This window comes from Anoplopoma fimbria, chromosome 17 (genome assembly GCF_027596085.1).
Source record: "Anoplopoma fimbria isolate UVic2021 breed Golden Eagle Sablefish chromosome 17, Afim_UVic_2022, whole genome shotgun sequence".
In the NCBI taxonomy this organism is placed as follows: Eukaryota; Metazoa; Chordata; class Actinopteri; order Perciformes; family Anoplopomatidae; genus Anoplopoma; species Anoplopoma fimbria.
In genome coordinates this window covers 13,085,827-13,106,382 of record NC_072465.1, presented here as the reverse complement: position 1 = coordinate 13,106,382, position 20,556 = coordinate 13,085,827, and the positions used below count along the sequence as shown (strand labels likewise).

Here is a 20,556-nt window from a genome sequence, read left to right as displayed (position 1 = left end):
GGGTGTCAGCAGGGCCTCAGCAGGTGGCACGATGACAGTCCAAATATAACCCCGATTCCTGGGAACCTGCGAGGCGAGAAAGCACAAGAACTCCGGGGAAGAAGCAAAATCAGTAATGTGCATAAATAGGGGATTAATACATAAAGATGGAGGGAGAGAAGAGGAGAGAGGAGCTCAGCGTATCCTAGGTAGTCCCCGGCTGTCTAGGCATATAGCAGCATATCTAGGGGCTGGACCAAGGCGAACCTGAACCAGCCCTAACTATAAGCGCTATCAAAAAGGAAGGTCTTAAGCCTGCTCTTGAAAGTGGTGAGTGTGTCTGCCCCCCGGACTGAAACTGGAACCTGGTTCCACAGAAGAGGACCTGGTAACTGAAGGCTCTGGCTCCCATCCTACTTTTATATATTCTAGGAACCACAAGTAACCCTGCATTGATTGAGCGCAGCTCTCTAGTTGGGTAATATGGAACTATAAGTTCCTTAAGATAAGACGGTGCCTGGCCAGTTAGAGCTTTGTAGGTAAGTAAAATAATTTTAAATTCTATTCTTGATTTAACAGGGAGCCAGTGCAGAGAAGCTAATACTGGAGTAATATGATCTCTTTTCTTAGTTTTTGTTAGAACACGTGCTGCAGCATTCTGGATCAACTGTAAAGATCTAAGAGACCTATTAGAGCAGCCTGATAATAAGGAGTTACAGTAATCTAGTCTAGAGGTAACAAATGCATGAACTAGTTTTTCTGCATCGCTTTGAGACAGGATTTGCCTGATTTTCGCAATGTTATAAGTGAGTTAGAAGCATGGCTCCGCACCATGGAAGCTCAGTCGTTAGCTACTGTAGTTAGCCAGCCCAACCACGTAGCCGGTTCGGGGCGACCAGATGTAACTTCGGCCAGCTGTCTCCCGGCAACCCCCGAGCAGCCGGGAGGCTGGGTGACTGTCCGAAGGAAGCATAACTCTAAGTTGAAGCACACGGTTCACCACCAACCACTTCACGTTTCTAACCGTGTCTCCCCACTCAGCGACACACCCGCTGAGAAACCAACTCTGGTTATCGGCAGCTCCATTCTGAGAAACGCGAAGTTAGCGAAGACAGGGGCCATAGTTACTTGCATCCCCAGGGCCAGAGCAGGCTACATCCCACTTAAAACTGCTGGCTAAGGGTAAACGTAAATATAGTAAGATTGTTATTCACGTTGGCGGTAATGACACCCGATTACGTCACTTGAAGGTCACTAAAGTTAATGTGGAATCAGTGTTTTCATACGTAAAGACAATGTCGGACTCCGTAGTATCCCTGGCCCTCTCCCAAACTTGATCAATGATGAAATGTTTAGCTGCATGTCATCGTTCCGCCGCTGGCTGTCGAGGTGGTGTCCAGCAAACAATGTGGGCTTTCGTAGATAATTGGCAGACTTTCTGGGGAAAACCTGGTCTGATTAGGAGTGACGGCATTCATCCCCCTTGGATGGAGCGGATCTCATATCTAGAAATCTGACCCAGTTTATTAGTGGACCTAATCCATGACAACCCAGAGTTCAGACCAGGAAGCAGAGTTGCAGTCACACACTTCTCTACCCTTCTATTAGAGCAGTTACCCACCCAAAACCCTATAAAGACTGTCTTTGCCCCTGTCAGCCACTCCCTGCTCATCAGCTCACTCAGTATATTCAATTCAATTCAATTCAGTTTATTTTGTATAGCCCAGAATCACAAATTACAAATTTGCCTCAGAGGGCTTTACAATCTGTGCACATGCGACATCCTCTGTCCTTCCCTCACATCGGCACAGGAAAAACTCCCCTAAAAAACCCCTTTAACAGGGAGAAAAAAGGAAGAAACCTATGGGAGAACGACAGAGGAGGGATCCTTCTCCCAGGATGGACAGAATGCAATAGATGTCATGTGTACAGAATGAGCAGCATAACAGTTCTTAGATACAACACATTCAATGTATATGACATAAATGATTCATATAATAAGACTACATATAATAACAGCAGCAATTATTACAGTAGAATTATAGCCATGAAAATAGGGATAGTAATGTGACTAATAATAATAATCGAAGTAGCAGTGGGTGTCAGTCGGCTCACAGCAGGAGGCACGACTACGGTCCAGGTACCACAACGTTTCATGGAAAGAACGAGAAAGCAAAAGGGCTTCAGGGTGGAAGTAAAGCTAAAATGCTTAATGGTACAGGTAATAGTAATAGTAATGTGACTAGTAATAATAATAATGGTGGTAGCAGTCGGTGTCAGCAGGGCCGTAGCAGGATGCACATCCACGGTCCAGGTACAGCCACGATTTATAGAAGCCTGCGAAGCGAGAAAGCACAAAGACTCCAGGGTACAAGCAAGTCAATAAGCGTAATAGTACAGGCAATAATAATAGTAATGTGACTAATAATGATAGTGGTAGTAGTAGTGGGTGTCAGCAGGGCCTCAGCAGGTGGCACGATGACAGTCCAAATATAACCCCGATTCCTGGGAACCTGCGAGGCGAGAAAGCACAAGAACTCCGGGGAAGAAGCAAAATCAGTAATGTGCATAAATAGGGGATTAATACATAAAGATGGAGGGAGAGAAGAGGAGAGAGGAGCTCAGCGTATCCTAGGTAGTCCCCCGGCTGTCTAGGCATATAGCAGCATATCTAGGGGCTGGACCAAGGCGAACCTGAACCAGCCCTAACTATAAGCGCTATCAAAAAGGAAGGTCTTAAGCCTGCTCTTGAAAGTGGTGAGTGTGTCTGCCCCCGGACTGAAAAGTATATAAGCTCCAGTCACACACTCACTCACTGCCAGATCATTCTCTGCACTATGCATGACCTTCCAGCGTTTACCCTCGGACTGATCTCCCGTTACCGACCTCGCCTGTCTTGGACTCTTCTGCCTCGTCTCTACCCCGGTAAACGTCTCAGCCTTCCGTCCCCGACAACAAGTTTTGCCTCTGCTCCTCCTGGTTTCTGTCTGCCTGTTCCCGTGGCTGCTTCGCATTTTCCCGGCTTGATTCCGCTGTGGGAATCGACTCGTGCCTGGTTTTCTGCTGGTGATTCCCTGTGCTTTACAAAAAAAGCTTGTATATTACAGTCATTTAGCAGACGCTTTTATCCAAAGCAACTTACTTATAGCTCAAAGCTTATATTACATATCATTCACACACTGATGGCAGGGCTACCAAGTTGCCATCTGCCCATCAGACTCTAACTAACTCACTAACATCCAGTTCACACCGATGGCAAAGCCTTCGGGAGCAACTTGGGAAGTGTCTTGCCCAAGGTAACATTGACTGCCGAAGCCGGGTATCGAACCGCCGATCCTCTGAATGGAGAACGACCCTGCTCTCCAGCCGCCCATCATACAATCTATTCCTCGTGTCAGTCGTACTGCATTTGGGTCCTAAATACACCCGTTACAAGGAGTTATACAAAATAACCTAATAAAAGTTAAGGCAACCAACGCAACAGTGCAACAAAACAGGAAAAATAAATGTGGACTCTTAAATATCATATCTCTATCATCTAAGGCTGTACTAGTAAATTATTTAATATCAGATAATCATATTGATTTATTTTGTCTAACAGAGACCTGGCTGTGTCATGAAGAATGTTAGCCTTAATGAATCAACTCCTCCAAGTCATTTTAATCATCGTATTCCTCGAGGCCCAGGCCAAGGAGGTGGAGTAGCAGCCATCTTTGACTCAAGTCTATTAAATAAACCCTGAACCTAAATTCAATTATAACTCATTTGAAAGCCTTGTTCTTAGTCTTTCAAACCCAACCTGGAAAGCATTACAGCAAATTATATTTGTTATAGTGTACCGCGCCCCAGGTCCGAATTCTGAATTCCTATTTGAATTTTCAGAGTTCTTATCAAGTTTAGTCCTCAAAACAGATAAAGTAATTATTGTAGGGGATTTTATTATTCATGCGGATGTCGATAATGATAGCCTTAGTACTCCACCTATCTCTTAGACCCGATCCCAACTAGGCTGCTTAAGGAAGTTTTACCTTTAGTTAGCAATTCTTTATTAGAAATGATCAATCTGTCTTTACTAACGGGCATGTACCAAAGTCCTTCAAACTAGCTGTAATTAAACCTCTTCTTCAGAAACCCACTCTTGATCCAGAGATGTTGGCTAACTATAAACATATATCTAACCTTCCCTTCCTCTCTAAGATCCTTGAGAAAGCAGTAGCAAATCAGCTCTGTGACTTTCTACATAACAATAGTTTATTTGAGGATTTCAGTCAGGATTTAGAGTGTATCATAGCACAGAGACAGCAAATGTGAAAATTACGAATGACCTTCTAAATGCATCAGACAAAGGACTTGTCTCTGTACTTGTATTGTTACAAGTACCATCAAATCTTATTACAGAGACTGGAGCATCTAATTGGCATTAAAGGAACCGTACCGTCGTATTTATCAGACCGATTTGAGTTTGTATGGAAACAATGAAACCTTGATGAAAACCAAAGTCAGTCACAGAGTTCCACAAGGGTCTGTTCTTGGACCAATTTTATTCACCTTATATATGCTTCCTTTAGGGAATATAATCAGAAAACAATCTCATTGTAATGCAGATGATACCCAATTATATCTATAGATTAAGCCAGATGAAACCAACCAGTTGGCTAAACTTCAAGCATGTCTTAAAGACATAAAAACCTAGATGACCTGCAAATTGTGTTAAACTCTGACAAAACTGAAGTTATTCTACTAGGCCCAGATCACCTTCAAAATAAATAATTGAATTATATAGTTTCTCTAGATGACATTGTCCTGGCATCCAGTACTACAGTAAAGAACCTCGGAATTATCTTTTCAAGGACAGCCTTTTTTCACTTACGCAACATTTCGAAAATGAGGCAAATCCTGTCTCAAAGCGATGCAGAAAAACTGGTTCATGCATTTGTTACTTCTAGACTAGATTACTGCAATTCCTTATAATCATGCTGCTCTAATAAATCTCTTAAATCTCTCCAGTTCTCTGCAATGGCTCCCCGTTAAATCAAGAATAGAATTTAAAATCCTTCCCCTCACCTACAAAGCTCTAACTGGCGAGGCACCGTCTTATCTTTTAAAGGAAAATAAATCCTTCATTCAAAGCTTGACTTAAGTGAAAGTATATAATCATTTCAATTGAGTTAAAGTTGATAAAGTAGAAGTATTGATTTTGCAGTAAAATTGGTACAGGTGCTTGCTGCTATGATTTGTTACACAAGAAGAAAATTGCAGGGCTTGGTGTGTCACAACAAACTGGGACAGATACAAAGTGAAGTGGGAGCTCCTTGGAAACCTAAAGGAGTTCCTCGTCAACACATCCTTTGAAATTCCCCAAAAAGGCAGCGAGAGCCAAGAAAATGCTGGGCGTCTGCATCAATTAGGTGCTGCTGACACTGCAATCATTTTTCATGGGACTTAATTGTTAAGCCAGTGGTTCAGACAGAAAGTTGAAAACATATTTTGTCCTTAAATAAAAAATAAAACAAAAGTACTGTGGCAGTGGGCGTGGTCTGCGCTCAGCTGCAGACGAGAGAGGTGGGGGAGTGGTTCATGGGAACAGTGCCGGGCTGTAACATGGTGCTAATCAGGCTGGAAGTATTTAAGCAGTAGCAGGCGGGAGTTCGAGAGCGGAGTCACAGACGAGGAACGGACTGAGACAGAGCGAAGCCATCAGAGAGGTGGCGACGGAACGAGACCGGAAGCCATCAGAGAGGTGACGTTACGGGAACGCTGGACCGAGTGCGCCCGAGAAGCCGGGCAGCGAAGCGGAGCGCACGACGGTCCGCATTGTGTGGTGTATATTGGCTGAAATAAATATACCTTTGTTAAAACATACCCACTGAAGCCGTGTCTGTGTTGGGGAAAACCTACGGTAGTCGAGAGTCGGCTACACTGGCGCCTAAACGGGGACCTCAACACGAGGATGACGGAGCAGCAGATACAGCCGGTGGCGGCGTTGGCCCAGATGCTGGGGGAGATCGCGGCCATGCACCAACAGCAGACGGAGGTGAACCGGCGGCAGATGGAGGCACTCCACAGCCAGGCGGAGATGCAGACCCGGGTCCTGGAGAGCCTGCTGTCCCGGTCGGGGGTGGTGGCTCCACCCCCTCCGTCACCGCTCACGGGCATCACGCTCCACAAAATGTCCGCGGAAGACGACCCACAGACCTTCCTGGAAATGTTCGAGGGGACGGCGGTGGCGTGCGGGTGGCCGGCGGCGGCGTGGTCCGTGCGCCTGCTCCCCTTGCTGTCAGGGGAGGCCCAAACTGCGGCGCTCGGCCTGCCAGCGTCCTCGCGGGGAAATTTCCAGGACATAAAAAAAGCCGTCCTTGATAGGACGGGTTTCTCCCCCGAGGACCACCGTCGCCGGTTCCGGGGCACGAAATGGACACCCACCGACCGTCCTTTCGTGTATGCCCAGAAGCTGAGGGACGCAGCGAACAGGTGGCTACAGCCAGGGAGTCTGATGGTGAGCAGAAGATGCTGGAGAGGATCACAGTCGAACAGTTTGTGGAGGGCCTCCCGACTGGGACGTCGGAATGGGTGCGGTGCCACCGACCTGGGGACTTGGGGGCGGCCATTATCCTCGCAGAGGATCACCTCGCCGTCCACCCCGGGGACAGGGAGCGGAGGGGTGGACATCAGCGCCTGTCCGACCGACTCCTGCTCCTCGCAGGAAGTTCCTCACCTCAGCCTCCCTCCATCGGCCCCCACAAGCTCATGCAGTTCAACCGCACAATAACCCTCCCTCTGTTTCCTCCCATCGCCAGGCTCCAGGCGCTGTTCCCAACCCACAGGGGGCCCTCAGGCATCAGAGCAGGAGTGTTGGAGGTGTGGGCAGCCCGGTCACTTCCGCAGAGAATGTCCACTGATGGAGGTCGGCCAGGTGATCCGGGTTGCCGGCCCGCCAGCACCCTCCTCCGGTCCGGGGGACATACAGCGTTCCGGTAAGGATTCAAGGGGGTGTACACCAGGCTATGGTGGACTCGGGCTGTACACAGTCCATGGTCCACCAGAACTTGGTTCGGCCCGGGGCGTTGGTAGAGGCAAAGTGGGTGGAGATAAGGTGTGTGCATGGGGATGTTCACAAATATCCTGTTGTGTCAGTCGAAATTAAACACAGGGGCAAAACGCATAGAATTAGGGCTGCGGTTAGCTCCCGCCTTGCACACCCACTGATTTTAGGCACAGATTGGCCTGGGTTCCATACGTTAGTGGGGCAATGTGTGGGTGTGCGTTCGCGACCGGCAGGGACATGTGGGATGTGTGCTGTGCTCAGTGGTGATGCGAGGTTGTCCGACGCTGCTGAAGGGGAGGGGGAACCGGTGGTGCCCTCACAAGGGGCCCCGCAGGTTCCCGAAATACACTCCATGGAAGATTTTCCACTGGAGCAGTCTCGTGACAATACTCTACGCTTCGCCTTCGACCAAGTGATACAAATTGATGGTCACATGGTACACCCTGACACACCACCGACATACCCACACTTTTCATTGATTAGGGATAGACTGTATAGAGTGAGTCGTGACACTCAGACGGGGGAAGATATTACCCAATTGTTGGTGCCGGAAAGCCGTCGGGAAATGGTTTTCCGGGCGGCTCATTATAACCCAATGGCTGGGCACATGGGGTATGACAAAACACTAGACCGGATAATGGCCCGATTCTATTGGCCGGGGATTCGGGGAGTGGTGCGCCGTTGGTGTGCCTCTTGCCCTGAATGCCAACTGGTAAACCTACCGGCCATCCCAAGAGCTCCATTGCACCCATTGCCACTAATGGAGGTCCCGTTTGAGCGCATTGGCATGGACCTCATCGGGCCATTTCACCGGAGCACTCGAGGATATCGCTTTGTGTTAGTTCTGGTGGACTACGCAACGCGATATCCTGAAGCAGTGCCGCTGCGCACTATCTCTGCAAAGAGTGTTGCGCAGGCACTGTTTCAGGTCATCTCCCGAGTTGGAATCCCGAAAGAGATTCTGACCGACCAGGGCACCTCGTTTATGTCACGCACATTAAGGGAACTATACGGTTTATTGGGCGTCAAGGCAATTCGGACTAGTGTTTACCACCCACAGACCGATGGCCTCGTGGAGCGCCTGAATAAAACCTTGAAGTCCATGATCCGTAAGTTCATACACGATGATGTCGGAAATTGGGATAAGTGGCTTGACCCTCTGTTGTTTGCAGTGCGGGAGGTGCCCCAGGCCTCCACAGGATTTTCTCCCTTTGAGCTGCTGTTTGGCAGAAAACCACGTGGGGTTCTGGACCTAGTTAAGGAAAACTGGGAGGAGGGTCCGAGCCCAAGCAAAAAACGAAATTCAATACGTCCTGGACCTGAGAGCAAAACTCCACACACTGGGGCAATGTTCACGGGAGAATTTGCTCAGGGCCCAGGAGCGTCAACAACGCCTGTACAACAGAGGGGCTAGGCTGAGACAATTTGAACCGGGAGATAAAGTACTTGTATTACTTCCCTCTTCCAGCTCCAAACTGCTCGCTAAGTGGCAAGGGCCCTTTGTGGTCACACAGCGAGTGGGCGATGTAGACTATGAGGTTGTGCGTTCTGACAGGGGAGGGGCAACACAAATTTACCACCTCAACCTCCTCAAAGCATGGAGAGAGGCAGAGCCTGTGTCTCTGGTGACTAACGTGAAAGAGAGGGATGAGTTGGGGCCTGAGGTGCCAAATTCCACCAATCCAGCCTCGCTCCGTTGTGAAGACCATCTCACTCAGTCCCAGAGAGCAGATGTGGCGGCGTTGCAGCAGCGCTTTGCTGATGTGTTCTCCCCTCTGCCAGGACGCACCAACCTTATACAACACCATGTTGAAACTCGCCCAGGCGTGACAGTACGATCACGGCCTTATCGGTTGCCTGAACACAAAAGAAAGGTAGTTCAGAAAGAATTGGAAGCTATGCTGGAGATGGGGGTAATAGAAGAGTCCAATAGTGCCTGGTGTAGCCCCATCGTTCTGGTTGTCAAGAAGGATGGGTCTATACGGTTCTGTGTGGACTACCGCAAGGTGAATGACGAGTCACGGTTTGATGCCTATCCAATGCCCCGGGTCGACGAGCTCCTGGACCGGCTCGGCACGGCTCGTTTTTTCACGACACTGGATCTCAAGGGCTACTGGCAGATTCCCTTATCTCCAGAGTCCAGGGAAAAGACGGCTTTCTCCACTCCGTACGGATTGTACCAATTCGTCACACTTCCTTTCGGGCTGTTCGGTGCCCCAGCCACATTCCAACGTCTCATGGACCGGGTACTGCGTCCACACGCTGCTTATGCTGCCGCCTACATGGATGATGTGATCATCCACAGCAACAGCTGGGCGGAGCACATGCAGCGGGTGTCCGCGGTGCTCGAGTCTATGAGACAGGCTGGGCTCACCGCTAACCCGAAGAAGTGTGCGGTTGGACGGAGGGAGGTACGGTATCTGGGGTACCACTTGGGTGGAGGGCAGGTTCGTCCCCAGGTCGACAAGACAGCAGCGATTGCAGCCTGCCCGAGACCCAAGACCAAAAAAGAGGTGAGGCAGTTCTTGGGGCTGGCAGGGTATTACCGGCGGTTCATCCCCAACTTCGCCGACCTAACCAGCCCCCTGACTGACCTGACTCGAAAGGGTGCCTCAGATCCGGTCCAGTGGACGGAGCAGTGCCAGCTGGCACTTGAGAGGGTAAAAAAGGCCCTCTGTGGGGAACCTCTTCTCCACACACCTAACTTCTCTCTCCCTTTTATCCTGCAGACTGATGCCTCGAATAGGGGGCTGGGGGCCGTTTTGTCCCAGGAGGTGCAGGGGATCGACCGCCCAGTGCTTTACATCAGCCGGAAGCTGTCTGAGAGGGAGTCTCGCTACAGCACAGTGGAGAAGGAAGGCCTGGCGATCCGGTGGGCGGTCGATGCCCTGCGTTACTACCTCCTGGGACGCCCATTCACCCTCTATTCAGACCACGCCCCTCTACAGTGGCTCCACCGCATGAAGGATGCCAACGCCCGGATCACTCGGTGGTATCTGGCGTTACAGCCTTTTAAATTCAAAGTGGTCCATAGGCCGGGGGTGCAGATGGCTGTGGCAGACTTCCTTTCCCGCTCACAGGTGGGGGGAGTAGGCTAGGCCGGACGGCTCCCGGCCTAAGTCGGGCGGTGGAGATGTGTGGCAGTGGGCGTGGTCTGCGCTCAGCTGCAGGCGAGAGAGGTGGGGGAGTGGTTCATGGGAACAGTGCCGGGCTGTAACATGGTGCTAATCAGGCTGGAAGTATTTAAGCAGTAGCAGGCGGGAGTTCGAGAGCGGAGTCACAGACGAGGAACGGACTGAGACAGAGCGAAGCCATCAGAGAGGTGGCGACGGAACGAGACCGGAAGCCATCAGAGAGGTGACGTTACGGGAACGCTGGACCGAGTGCGCCCGAGAAGCCGGGCAGCGAAGCGGCGCGCACGACGGTCCGCATTGTGTGGTGTATATTGGCTGAAATAAAACATACCCACTGAAGCCGTGTCTGTGTTGGGGAAAACCTACGGTAGTCGAGAGTCGGCTACAAGTACCTTTTAACGTTAAATTTGAGTATCTGTCTGCACACCGGTATAAAACTGCAGTGCTGTTGTGATGTATGGTACAGTAGACTAATACAAAATATCAAGTAACCATAGACATATTTTTTAAGATTGAGAAGAGGAAGAAATCAGTTTAAAATATACTTGAATATGTGTAATATCAAACATGGGGCTATTTGCGGCTGTGGCACATAAGGTAGAGCGCTTGTCCCGTAACCACAAGGTTGGTGGTTCAAACCCCTCTACCGGCAACATGTCCTTGAGCAAGACACCTAACCCCAAGTTGCTCCCCGGGCGCTTCATTGCAGCCCACTGCTCCTCCGGGATGGGTTAAATGCAGAGAAATAATTTCCCCATTGTGGGACTAATAAAGGATTGATTATTATTATTATTATTATTATTTGGTGGGCAGACATATTCAACTCAGTGGAGTTAAGAGATTGAGGGGAATTAATTCATCCATTTATTAAAATAGGTAAATGGAAATGTAATTTTGGGGAAAACAGATACTGAAAAAAAACAGTTGGGTTTTTTTCATTCATTGTCCCACTCAATCCATGTAGTTCCAAAGTAGTAAACAAAAGCATGTAGCTTCATTTTTTTTTTGCAATAGCATCGGAACCTGTTTAAATAATTGTGGTTAGCATCTAGTTATTCAATCATCTCACAAATGAATCTCGCAAAAAAAGCTTCTTTCATGTCAAAGTGAAAACAGATTTTTACAAACTAATGTCAATTAGTTAAAAATATATAGTGTAAAATAAGTGTTTGCATAAATATTCACCCCCTTTAAAGTGACTGACCTAATTCAACAGAGGTCCAGCTAGTTGATGCAAGCAGTGTCACAATTAGTGAAATGGAGATCACCTGAGTGCAGTTGATGTGTGTCAAGTGATTGTAGTATTAAAAACACCTGTATCTGGGAGGTCCAGTCTCAGGTTCGTCAGTATTCCTGCTACAATTGCAACATGAAGAGAAAAGAACACTCTAAGCAACTCAGAGAAAAGTACAACATTACATTACATTACATTACAGTCATTTAGCAGACGCTTTTATCCAAACAATAAGTGTATTCAACATAGGTATTCAAGAGAACTACTAGTCACCAGAAGTCATAAGTGCATCTCCTTTCTTAAACAAGCATCTAAGAGCATAAACCAGAGCAAAAGTACAGTGCAGAAACAAACTAGTACGAATACAATAAGTGCAACAAACTAATACGAATACAATAAGTGCTAAGTGGAAGGCTCAGGGTAGTACTTCTTGAAGAGGTGAGTTTTCAGCCTGCGCCGAAAGATGGGCAGCGACTCTGCTGTCCTGACGTCAGTGGGGAGTTCATTCCACCACTGTGCGGCCAGGACAGAAAAAAGCTGTGACCGGGTCGATCGGCCGCAGGGACCTCTGAGCGACGGGGCAACCAACCGCCCCGAGGCAGCAGAGCGAAGTGGTCGGGCGGGGGTGTAGGGCTTGACCATGGCCTGGAGATAGGAAGGAGCTGTTCCTTTCACTGCCCTGTAGGCTAGAACTAGAGTCTTAAACTGGATGCGAGCTCTTACAGGGAGCCAGTGTAGAGAACGGAGAAGGACAGGTCTTGGTGCGGGCAACCCTTCCCCGGGAGGAACAGTAGCTCGGTTTTGTCCAGGTTGAGCTTCAGGTGGTGTGTCGCCATCCACTTCGAGATGTCAGCCAAGCACGCAACAATGCGTGTCACCGGGTGGGAAATGACAAGACCAGCTGGGTGTCATCGGCATAGCAATGGTAAGAGAAGTCATGCGAGCGAATGACAGAACCCAGAGATGTTGTGTAGAGCGAGAAGAGAAGGGGGCCCAGAACTGAACCTTGTGGAACCCCCGTAGTCAGCATGCGTGGTTCCGACATGGCCCCCCTCCATGTCACCTGGTAGGATCGACCTGTCAGGTAGGGTGCAAATATGGAGAGTGCAGAGCCTGAGACGCCCATCCCATCAAGGGTTGAGAGGAGGATCTGGTGGTTCACTGTGTCAAACGCCGCTGACAGAAGAGGGGAGGGGATCGGGTCAAGGGGAGCACATGGTGGGGCGGTTAGATGTAACAAGGCTGAGGATCTCGTTAGGGGAGAGGGGAGCAAGATAAGGTAAGATGGGGAGGGGGAGCTGAAGGGGAAGAGCTGGAGAGGGTAGAGAGGGGGAGGGTGGACAGGGAGAGGGTGGCCAGGGAGAGGGTGGCTGAGAGAAGGAGGATCTGATATTGTTTATCTTCTTGTCAAAGAAGTTGGCGAAATCATCAGGGAGAAGGGAGGAAATGGGAGGATGGAGTGGGGGTTGGAGGAGTGAAGAGAAAGTTTCAGAGAGTTTTTTAGGATTGGATTGCAGAAAGCTGCTTTAGCAGTAGATAGAGAGGAGGAAAAAGTGGAAAGAAGAGATAGGAAGTTAAGAAGGTCCTCCGGGAGTTTGCCTTTTTTCCATTTACGCTCAGCCTCTCTTAGGCTCCGTCTATCAGTACGCACTGAGTCCGACAGCCATGGGGCAGGTGGAGTTGGCCGTGCAGGCCTGGAGGTGAAGGGACAGAGGTTATCCAAAGAAGAGGAAAGGGTGGAGAAGAGAAGATCAGTAGCAGTATCAGTGGCTAGGAGAGAGAAGGATTCAGGGTCAGGGAGGGCAGAGGTAACAGAAGAGGAAAGATCAGCGGGGGAGAGGGAGTGGAGATGACTATGGGTAGAAACCATGTGGGTAGGTGGAGGAAGTAAGGGGGGAGAGGAGAGGGAGTAGGACATGAAATAATGGTCCGAGAGCTGGAAGGGAGTGACAGAGAGGTTAGCAGTAGAACAGTGTCTAGTGAAGATAAGATCCAGCTGGTTGCCGGCCTTGTGGGTAGGAAGAGAAGAGGAGTGGTAAAGGTCGAAGGGGGAGAAGAAGGAAAGCAGAGGTTCTAACTTATCAGTCTGGATGTTGAAGTTGCCGAGCAGGATGAGTGCGGAGCCATCGTCATAGAAGTGCGAGACTATTGTGTCAAGCTCCTCCAGGAACTCACCAAGGGGGGCTGGTGGGCGATACACAACAGCAATGGTGAGCTTGACTGGATAAGTGACAGTAACAGCATGAAATTCGAAAGAAGACGGGGAGAACTGTGGAACAGAGATGAGAGAGTATTTCCATTTTAGTTCAGTATCCCTCCAGAAGCCAAATACACTCTGGAGTGAAACCTTGACTGGACTGACTATATATTACCTTGAGATGTGTAAGCCACTCCCCCTGGCACTTAACAGGGCAATTGACCTAGTGAAACTAAGTCACACCTACCTTACACAAACAGAAACTGCAAAAGCACTAGCACTGAAGCAGTCTAGATACAGCTAATAGCAACTTGTAAAAGCAGGAACAATATACTGAAAAATGGAGAAAAATTGCAGTGTCCAGAAGTGCCAGCCTGATTGAGACATATCCAGACAGACTCAGTGCTGTGATTGCAGCCAAAGGTGCATCTACTAAATACTGACCTGAAGGGGGTGAATATGTATGCAATCATTTACCTTACCTTATATATTTTTAGTTAATTGACATTATTTTGTAAAAATATGTTTTCACTTTGATATTAAAGAGGTTTTTTTTTGCAAATTCTTGTCAAAAAGCCAAATTATATTGACCATGATTTCATGTATAAAAGCAACAAAAGGGTGAAACATCCAAGGGGGTGAATACTTTTTATCGGCATTGTATCTCAGCTGCAGAATAGTACCAAACAGCTTGTTATAAATCACTGAATAAAACCTGATCAATTAAAGTTAGAATGAATTAAACAATAACAAAACATAGATTGACCTTGATATGCAAGTGTATTTTTTTTTTTTTTTTTTTTTTTTTTTTTTTTTTTTTTTTTTTTTTTAAAGAGGTTTTTGCAAATGTTTATTTATTCCTGGATCACAGACTACCTCATAGGCCGGCCACAGTACGTCAGGGTGGATGGCTGTGTCTCTGAGTCTGTGATCAGCAACACCGGCGCACCCCAAGGAACTGTACTGGCACCGTTCTCAACTTACTGTTGCGTAAGTTCTCTACACCTCGGACTTCCGCTTCGACTCTGGTTCCTGCCACCTCCAGAAGTTTTCCGATGACTCCTCCATTGTTGGATGTATCACCAGGGACAACGAGGAGGAGTACAGAGGACTGATTGAGAGCTTCATCACATGGTGCAGCAACAACCACTTGAAGCTCAACATCAGCAAGACCAAGGAGCTTGTGGTGGACTACCAGAGGAACAGAAGCCCTCCTGTCCCTGTTTTCATTCAGGGAGGGGAAGTGGAGAGGGTTGAGTCCTACAAGTACCTTGGGGTGCAGATAAACAATAAACTGGACTGGACACACAACACTGACACCCTCTACAGGAAAGGACAGAGCAGGCTGTTCTTCCTGAGGAGGCTGAGGTTGTTCAATGTGTGCAATAAACTGCTCAAGGCATTCTACCAGTCTGTGGTAGCCAGCGCCCTTTTCTTCGCTGTGGTGTGCTGGGGTGGTGGCATCAGCACTGGAGATGCCAACATACTCAACAAGCTGGTTAGGAAAGCCAGCTCTGTGGTGGGTCTGGAGCTGGACAGTCTGGAGTCAGTGGGTGAGAGGAGGATGAAGGCCAAACTCAGAGCCATCCTGGACAATCCCTCTCACCCTCTCCATGAGGAACTGTGGCAGCTGGGCAGCTCTTTCAGCCATCGGCTGATTCTACCAAAGAGCAGGACGGAGCACTTCAGACGCTAATTTGTGCCCACTGCCATCAGACTGTACAACAACAGCGGAGACCACAGTCTGTCATCATGCTGACCAGCCCCCCCCCCATGTGGTTATACTGTACAATTTTTATTTTTATTCTATTTTATTTTTATTTTTATTGTATAATATGTTGTATTTATTATCTGTTTCTATGTAGTCGAGCTGCTGCAACACCCGAATTTCCCCATGGGATCAATAAAATAATATAATAAGGGGAAGAGGATCACTCCCCGTCTTGGAACATATGAAAGCTGTCTGTGAGCTTCGGCTGATGTAAAAGTGGCAGGCAGAACAATCAACATCTCATTAATGACAGGACCCTAAAAGACTTGGTTGATTTGGTAAACCTCAAGATTGCACAATTAATGTATAAAGGTTAAAATGCTATATTTAGTGAGACAGTAACCTAAGATTAATTTTGTATGACTTTATAACAAGATTAGAACAATTGCAAACACAGCATATTAACAGTTAAAACAGTGCATTTGTTAATGGTTAACAAAAAAGTGAAATTGTGACACTGAGATATAAAAATATCTATCCAAGATACAAGGATTAACCAGGATTTATTATTATGATGCTAAATAGCTAAATTAGATGTCTAAATTCCAGTTCCCATCACAGACAGCCACAGATCACATCCAGGTTTTATCCAATCCCAAAAAGACAATAACATTTAGGGAAGTTGACAAATCAGTCTCTTGTCTTTCTGAAAATGGGAACACGAGTCAAAGTTTGTGAGTCCATGAGTGTGGAGATTGGGATTAGGCCCATCTCTGCCATCCACCACCTCGGCACACATTTCCACCACCTCGGCACACATTACTCTTCCTCCCATGGCTCAGCTCTGATGCCTATGCAAAGAAACATTATTTAAGTCATGTTTTTTTCATTATCAGCTTTGACATCATCTATCATTATAAAGTTCATTATCAAGATGTTTTCCTAGGCTGCCATTGGTCTTATCTAACATGAGGTGATTGATGTGGCCCACAGCTGATGAAACTACTTCTTGATTCCTATCATTAATCTAGATTTTACGTGTTGTCATCCCTCAACCTCTTTCTTCTACAACAGTGCTAAGAGGAGCTCCACCACCCACAATGCCAGTTTATGAAAGTGGCAGTGGTGAAAAATTAATACAAATAACATTTTATTATGTAAAACAGTCCTCCACAAGTCCGCTCTAGTCAACGTGAATCATCCTCTATGTATTCAACAACTGTAATTGAAAAGGAAACTGAAAGCAAAAAGTTGGTACCCTTTTAGTTGTTGTAATAGAGTAGAGTTTAGTACAATGTCTCAACTGAGATGGATGATCTTTTGCATTTGATTTGGCTGGTAATGAACTTTGAAGGTGTCAAGAGCAAAAAGACATTGTTTAAAGGGAAGTTCTTGATCTACAATACAAATTCCAAAGTAGAGCGATTGTAAGCATAGGTCTTAAGAGATCTTAATCACAGTCAGGTCCCAGGAGCATTCATTCTTGTCCCATTTTCCACCCATAAAGAACTTCAGAAAAAAAGCTGTAGTCTATAGTTGGAGATTAAATCTGCCACCCACTGGCTTAATGCATCTTTCAGATAATAAATATCCTTGCACAAGGTAACAAGCCTTACTTACAGTTTTTCATTAATGAAATACTAATTATACTGCAGCAGACCATCCATCTCTCCAGACATTTCTCCCATGCTGAAAAAATGCAATTGCCTGCACAGAGTTCTCTCCTATGCACCAGTTGTTGATACGATACGATGTTGAAAAGGGAAGGTCACCATTAAGTCCTGAGCATTTGTTTACAACAGGCTTCGGTTTTCGATGAACAAACACAGCAAATACCTGAGTACAAGTTATTACTGGGTAATACCGATGCCTCAGTAGTATCAATCCAAAAGCAATAGTTTATGAAACCTTTCAAATCTGAAGCATGTAAAACGACTTGTTTCATCTGTTGAAGTTCTTATAAAAATTATTATAATCAGAAAATACATTTTTTGCTTCTCTCTTGGCTTACTAAGCATAAATCGAAGGCTTATGTTATTTGATGTTCAAATAATGGTAACCTAGTTAAGAATAATATATGTAAACACAATCTGGCTTTTTAAATTGCCTCTACCTTATGTGGAGAGCAGGGTCGTCCCCCGATCAGAGGGTTGGCGGTTCGATCCCCGACTCCAGCAGTCCATGTCGATGTGTCCTTGGGCAGGACACTTAACCCCAAATTGCTGTTGCTGCGGTGTATGAATGTGTATGTATGTTAATTAGTGTCCTGTTGGAAAGGTGGCACCATAGTAGCCCCTCCCATCAGTGTATGAATGGGGGTGAATGATGATATGTAATGTAAAAGCGCTTTGAGTGGTCGGAAGACTAGAAAAGCGCTATACAAGTACAGTCCATTTACCATTTATGGTCTAATGAAGTGGTTCTCAACTGGTGGGTCGTGACCCAAAAGTGGGTCGCAGACCCGTTCTGGATGGGTCGCGGACAGCTGGTCAAAAAAAGTAAATAATATTTAATGCGCATCTGATGTTTGACATGTCTTTTATTTTGGAAAATTATTTATTTTGAAAGGCACGCGTCAGACACGTGCAGCCGCTTAGGCGCGGTAGCCATGGTAACTGCCATTTGATTGACGCTCACTTTAAATTTGTGTTGCGATGGCGAAGCGTAAATATGACCCGGCGTATTTAAAATGCGGATTTTCGTTCATTGAGGATAATAAGGGACAGAAACCCCAGTGTGTTATATGTAATGAAGTGCTTGCAAATGAGAGCATGAAACCATCAAAACTGAAGCGCCATTTGGATACTAAACATCCTGCATGTAAAGACAAGCCGGTGGAGTTTTTTCAAAGACACCTCCAGAAGCTGAGGAGTTCACAGAAGTGTCTGACAGCGTCTTGCTCCAAACAAGAGGAAGCTCTCCGTGCCTCTTACCACGTAGCTCACCGTATTGCGAAGGCGAAGAAACCCCACACAATAGCCGAAGAGCTTATTTTACCTGCAGCCATAGATATGGTGAGAGAGGTGCTGGGTCAATCAGCGGCAGACAGGTTGAAAACCATACCGCTGTCCAATGATACTGTAGCTCGACGTATTCAGGACATGTCTTGTAATATTAAAGAACAGACCACAGCCCGCGTCCAAGCAAGCCCCTACTATGCCCTGCAGATGGACGAATCCACCGATATAGCTAGCCATGCTATTTTGTTGGTTTATGTGAGACACGTATGGGATGGTGATGTGCAGGAACAGTTTCTCTGCAGCAGAGATCTCCCTACCACTACAAAGGCAGAGGACATTTTCAACACTGTGGATTTGTATTTGAGCTCAGTGGGCCTGAGCTGGGAATACTGCGTGGGAATCACAACTGATGGCGCTGCTGCCATGACCGGGAAACATTCCGGTGTGGTGAAGCAAATTCTGGAGAGAGCACCTGATGCGACGTGGAACCACTGTTTTTTGCACCGTGAAGCGCTGGCGGCCAAGGATATGGTGCCGGTGCTCGACGAGGCCATGAAAGATGTAATCAAAGTGGTGAACCACATAAAACGTAGTGCAAAAAACAGCCGCTGCTTCTCAAAGCTGTGTAAAGATTTGGGCTCCGAGCACATGCAAGTGTTGTATCACTCAGAAGTCCGCTGGCTATCGCGGGGTAAGGTGTTGTCACGTTTTTATGAACTTAAAACAGAAATCGCCACCTTCCTCTCAGAGAATAACTCCCCATATGCTGAACTGTTTGACAACGAAATCTGGCTGGCACGAGTTGCATATCTTGCTGATGTGTTTGAGCACCTCAACGCATTAAACGTCTCTATGCAAGGAAGAAGACACAATATTTTTGAACAGTCCGACAAAATCGCTGCGTTCAAGAAAAAAATCACACTGTGGGTAAATCATTTATCCAAAGACAGACTGGACATGTTTCCCAATGCTTGCCATGAAGTACAGCAGCTGGACACCGCGGCCACAAGTGACTTAAAAAAAACCCTCAGTGCGCATCTTACTAAACTTCAAGCTCGGTTTGACCACTACTTCCCTGAGAAATACAGAGATAATGATGCTTGGATACGCGACCCCTTCCGCATCGACATGGAAAGCATCACGTTGCCGAGCAACGAAGAGCATCAGCTGGTGGAGCTGTCATGTGACCAGACGATGAAAAAGAGATTTGGCGAGGTAGCCCTTTCCCACTTCTGGTGCAGCGATGTGATGAGTGAGTATCCATCCCTCGCGACTCTTGCAGTCAAAACGCTCCTACCATTCAGCACAACCTATCTGTGCGAAAGTGGCTTTTCCACCTTGTTGCAGCTCAAGTCAAAGCAGAGAAACAGACTGGACACTGAGCATGATCTGAGGGTAGCTCTGTCTACTGTCCTCCCAGACTTTGAAACTCTCATTAAGAACAAACCACATGCCCAGCTGTCTCACTGACTTCCCCAAATGACAGGTTAGGTGAACATATCTGTTTTGTAGATCTTTAATTGTTTTTGTTATTTATTTTATTATACTTTTTGTCCATGCAGTGGTAATGGTCCTCCTAAGTTCCTTATTATTTCTGAATAGGCCTACATAGAAGTGAAATATATAATTCTGTGACCATAATTACTTTGTACACTTTTGATTATTTCATTCACTTGTCATGGTACTCCTCAGTTTCTTATTAATGTGGCCTGAATGCAGTGAAATGACCTTGTTTTATTTTGTGGGTCTTTATTTTGTGCAATTTGATATTCACTTTTATCTGCATGCTGTTGCATGGTCCTCCTCAGGTTCTTCTGAATGTTCTTTGAATGCAGAGATAGAAGTCAAATATCTCATTTTGTTGGTCTCCATTTTGTTACTTCATGTTTGATACTTATTTCATTCACTTCTGTACGCAGTTGTCATGGTTCTCTGGTGCTCTGAAATAGACTTTGCTCAATAAAAAAGAGTATACATGTTAAAGACTTGAGTTTTCAAAGCCTTTAAAAAAATACATTTGCTTGGTTTGAAGGACTATAAAAGTGGGTCGCGACTTAATGACCATGGGAAAATTTGGGTCCCAGAGTGAGACCAGTTGAGAACCCCTGGTCTAATCTAACTGTTAAAGATATTTTTTTATCAAATGTAACTTATAGTGCACTGCGGCCTCCCTCCCCAACACTCAGTGGAGCAAGGTCAAACTGCATTTGGCTGTTTGAAATAGGATCACACTATATATCAATTGGTGTCATGTGAGAGGAAGAGAAACGTACTTTGTCTCTTTGTTCTCTGCTGC

The 20,556-nt window shown here is 46.8% G+C and overlaps 1 protein-coding gene and 1 pseudogene across 1 annotated transcript; one reads left to right on the top strand and one right to left on the bottom strand.

Moving 5' to 3' along the window:
* Window positions 1-246: 246 nt before the first annotated feature.
* Window positions 247-13,685, bottom strand: LOC129106186 (uncharacterized; annotated as a pseudogene).
* Window positions 13,686-18,071: 4,386 nt separating this feature from the next.
* LOC129106181 (protein FAM200B-like) lies at window positions 18,072-19,730 on the top strand. The gene has a single exon (XM_054617532.1). The coding sequence runs from the start codon at window positions 18,072-18,074 to the stop codon at window positions 19,728-19,730; it is 1,659 nt and encodes a 552-aa protein (XP_054473507.1).
* The last annotated feature ends 826 nt before the right edge of the window (window positions 19,731-20,556 follow it).

Bases quoted from the DNA above. Each gene is read 5' to 3' on its own strand.
- LOC129106181 (XM_054617532.1), top strand. From the start codon at position 18,072: ATGAAACCATCAAAACTGAAGCGCCATTTGGATACTAAACATCCTGCA.